We start from the raw sequence: 2,813 nt of genomic DNA, 5'->3' as shown, positions 1-2,813 counted from the left end.
GAAAATAAAAGTAGAGAGATTCCATTCTGGAAGCAGTTCATTCAGCATTTTGCTCGTGAAAAAACACTGCACGTAAATAGGCACTGATAGGTGCATAGAGAGAAAAATCTAGCAGCAGTTGCTGCTTAGGTTTGTACAGTTGCTCTTTTGCCCGCAGGAATTTTCTATGGTCCTTCAGAAGGAACCTTTCACATATTTCACTTGAAGTAATGACACAGAGCATGTATCTAACATATCTCAAGTTCTTGTGACTCCTGTTGATGAAGCAGCATTCTTCCTGGCTAAACAGCACAGCTTACCTCTGTCGAGATTGCCACCGTGACAAAAGTCTGGGAATGTTACTTCAGAATAAGGGTGGATAAGCCAGATGTGAATGCCGACACACACATGCACACACACAAAACAAACAGGCGTGCGTACATATAAGCACGGTTGCCACCTGAGGGCAGAATTAAGGCTGTGTTTACTGAGGAAAACACAGGCTCCGCTGCACACAGATCCTTCAGGCACCATGAAGACGAGAGGCGTGTTGCTCCTGTTGGCTCTAGCCCTTTGCTGCATCCCAGGTGAGTAGCTTTACTGCCTCCTGCTCTGCCTTTGAGTAAGTGCTGACTGTCTTTAAAACCACAAAAACATCCTCAGACTGGAAAGAGCTTCATTCTACAAGGACTTATTTACTCCTAGAAAGATAGTGTTGAAAAGACTTGACATCAAAGACTATCACTTATGGGGTAATATTTTAGCAACAGAACTGAGTGGGTAAGAACAACTGTGGGAACAGCTCTACTCTCAGCGCTAGTTTATGCATAATGAAAGAAGTGACATGTACGTGGTACAACCCGGAGACTCAGACATCCAGTATTTAACCTCTGAAATGTTGCAGAGACACAAATTATTTTACTGAATGAAAGCGAACATTTCTTGTAGTCATCCTGAACTGAGACGCAATTCGAGAGCCTGAACAGTTGTAGAAGCTTTTTAAAAGTTACACCTCACTAAATACTCCTCTTATTTAAGAGCTATTGTGGCAATGCATACAAGATGCTGCCTCTGCGTGCTTGCTGGCTTTATGACCCTGTTTGCCTCAATAACTTGCTTAGCTTTGAGTACATGTCCCGTTCTATCATTTGAACCATGGAAAATGCATTTTTCTTCTTTCATTTTGTACGCCCTTTTTCATCTTGGCTGTGACCCTCATAAAAAAAATTATACTACTGAACGAATGTTGTAAACATACCCTATGCTACAAAATTTTGCCTGATATTCCCTTTGTCTAAGAAGTCGTATGCTAACAGACACTGAATTGGAAGCTGCAGATTCAGGGCATGCATTCACAGGGTTTTTTTCCCTAACAGAACCCATGAATTGCACTTGTATCATATTTCCTTCTTTTTTTCTTTTTTTCCAGATACTGATGCACTGCAGGTGAGAGACCTTTCTATTTTCCATCATTTCTTTCCTTAAAGCAGTTTCTGTATAAATCCTTACTAATCACATTGTGATCAAGCATTTGAAAATCCTGAGTCATCCAGCTGTCTGAACAATGTTTGCCACAGATATTATTGGATGAAATTGCCATTTTCATCTGATGATAGTTTCAACAAGTAGTGCAGTATTCAGTTCGTGTCCAAGTTATTCTCAGAGTTACTGCAGCAGCATTTACAATGGTTACACAGGCTCTGCATTGTTGGAGGCAACATACCACCGTACTCTTGCCCTGTCCCTGGGCTTTTTCTCAGCATCTGCTGCTGGCCAGTACTGGGGGGACCTCAGGGTGTGTGTAGGGTCTCCTAGTGTTACCTTTCTAACATATCTGTTGTTGAGAGCTTTTTTGTGACCATATATTGCATCTATCTACAGGGCTACTGCAGTGACCAGCTGGTTCCCCGAGATGTCTGTACTATGGAGTACCTCCCACACTGTGGGTCTGATGGCATAACATACGGCAATAAATGCTTATTCTGCAATGCATTCCTGTATGTATGAAAATAAATCTCTTCAGTAACTAAATGGCGAACTAACTTAGCTTAAACTAACTAATCAGTCTTGGCGACTGGTTGGAGAAGTAAAGTTCTTTTATTTTGTGTTTGCCTGTTCTCTTACCAGCAAGGGTCAATTTTTTTATAGGAAGAATTTGCCAGGAATCCTTTCTTTCAGGCATAAAGAGGTAACATTTAGTGGAGTTCTTCACTTCCCTCTTAAGTAATTTGCTGAAGAGCTTTCTTCCAGCAAACAAAGCCTATTTCCTACAAACTATTAATTCTCCCTTTAAATCAAGTCTTTATCTTGTCTTTGAATGTTAGTAATAAAAGGAAATAGCTGTAAGAGTGTTCAGAAGTTTTCTGTTTTAAATTCCTGTATGATATATCCTTCACCAGAGGGAGAGACAAACAGCAAAAGCCCAGATATTCTGTCTCTGAGGTACTGACTTCTTTATCTGCAGGAGAAGCCGTCGGACTCTTCGCTTGAGACAACTTCAAGAGTGTTAACTTCTCAGCAGGCTTCAGCTCAGAAAGAGGAGTCCTCCCTGGCAACGTTCCCTATGGCAGATGCTCCCCTAAAGCCTTGTCCTGAACCTTGAAAGCTCCTGATGAATCTTGAAACCTCTGCTTAATAAAAAAAGCCATCAGCATTTATGTGTTGCTTTAATAATATGTCTCATTCTGTTTTTACCTAAGATGTTGCATGATTACATCACTGCAACAATGCTGGGGTGCAGGTATTAATGGGCAAATTACAGGGAGAGGGAATATATTGTTCTGCTCTACAAAGAAATCAACCCCAACTGCAAAGGCAATGAGTAGATCTTGAGG

At 41.1% G+C, this 2,813-nt stretch overlaps 1 protein-coding gene across 1 annotated transcript; it reads left to right on the top strand.

The window, feature by feature from the left end:
* Positions 1–427: 427 nt before the first annotated feature.
* Positions 428–2,574, top strand: LOC142044158 (ovomucoid-like). Its single transcript, XM_075056293.1, has 4 exons — positions 428–566; positions 1,409–1,425; positions 1,861–1,976; positions 2,444–2,574. Exons 1-4 carry the CDS (start codon positions 512–514, stop codon positions 2,487–2,489), a joined length of 234 nt encoding a protein of 77 aa, XP_074912394.1. The 5' UTR covers positions 428–511; the 3' UTR covers positions 2,490–2,574.
* The last annotated feature ends 239 nt before the right edge of the window (positions 2,575–2,813 follow it).

The sequence above is a fragment of the Buteo buteo genome, chromosome 24 (genome assembly GCF_964188355.1).
Source record: "Buteo buteo chromosome 24, bButBut1.hap1.1, whole genome shotgun sequence".
Classification (NCBI taxonomy): domain Eukaryota; kingdom Metazoa; phylum Chordata; class Aves; order Accipitriformes; family Accipitridae; genus Buteo; species Buteo buteo.
Note: the sequence above shows the minus strand (reverse complement) of the source record. Positions and strands in the feature narration are given on the sequence as shown.

Coding starts and splice junctions, on each gene's coding strand:
- LOC142044158 (XM_075056293.1), top strand. CDS start 512: ATGAAGACGAGAGGCGTGTTGCTCCTGTTGGCTCTAGCCCTTTGCTGC. Junction 1,977..2,443: donor TTATTCTGCAATGCATTCCT/GTATGTATGAAA, acceptor CTTTATCTGCAG/GAGAAGCCGTCGGACTCTTC.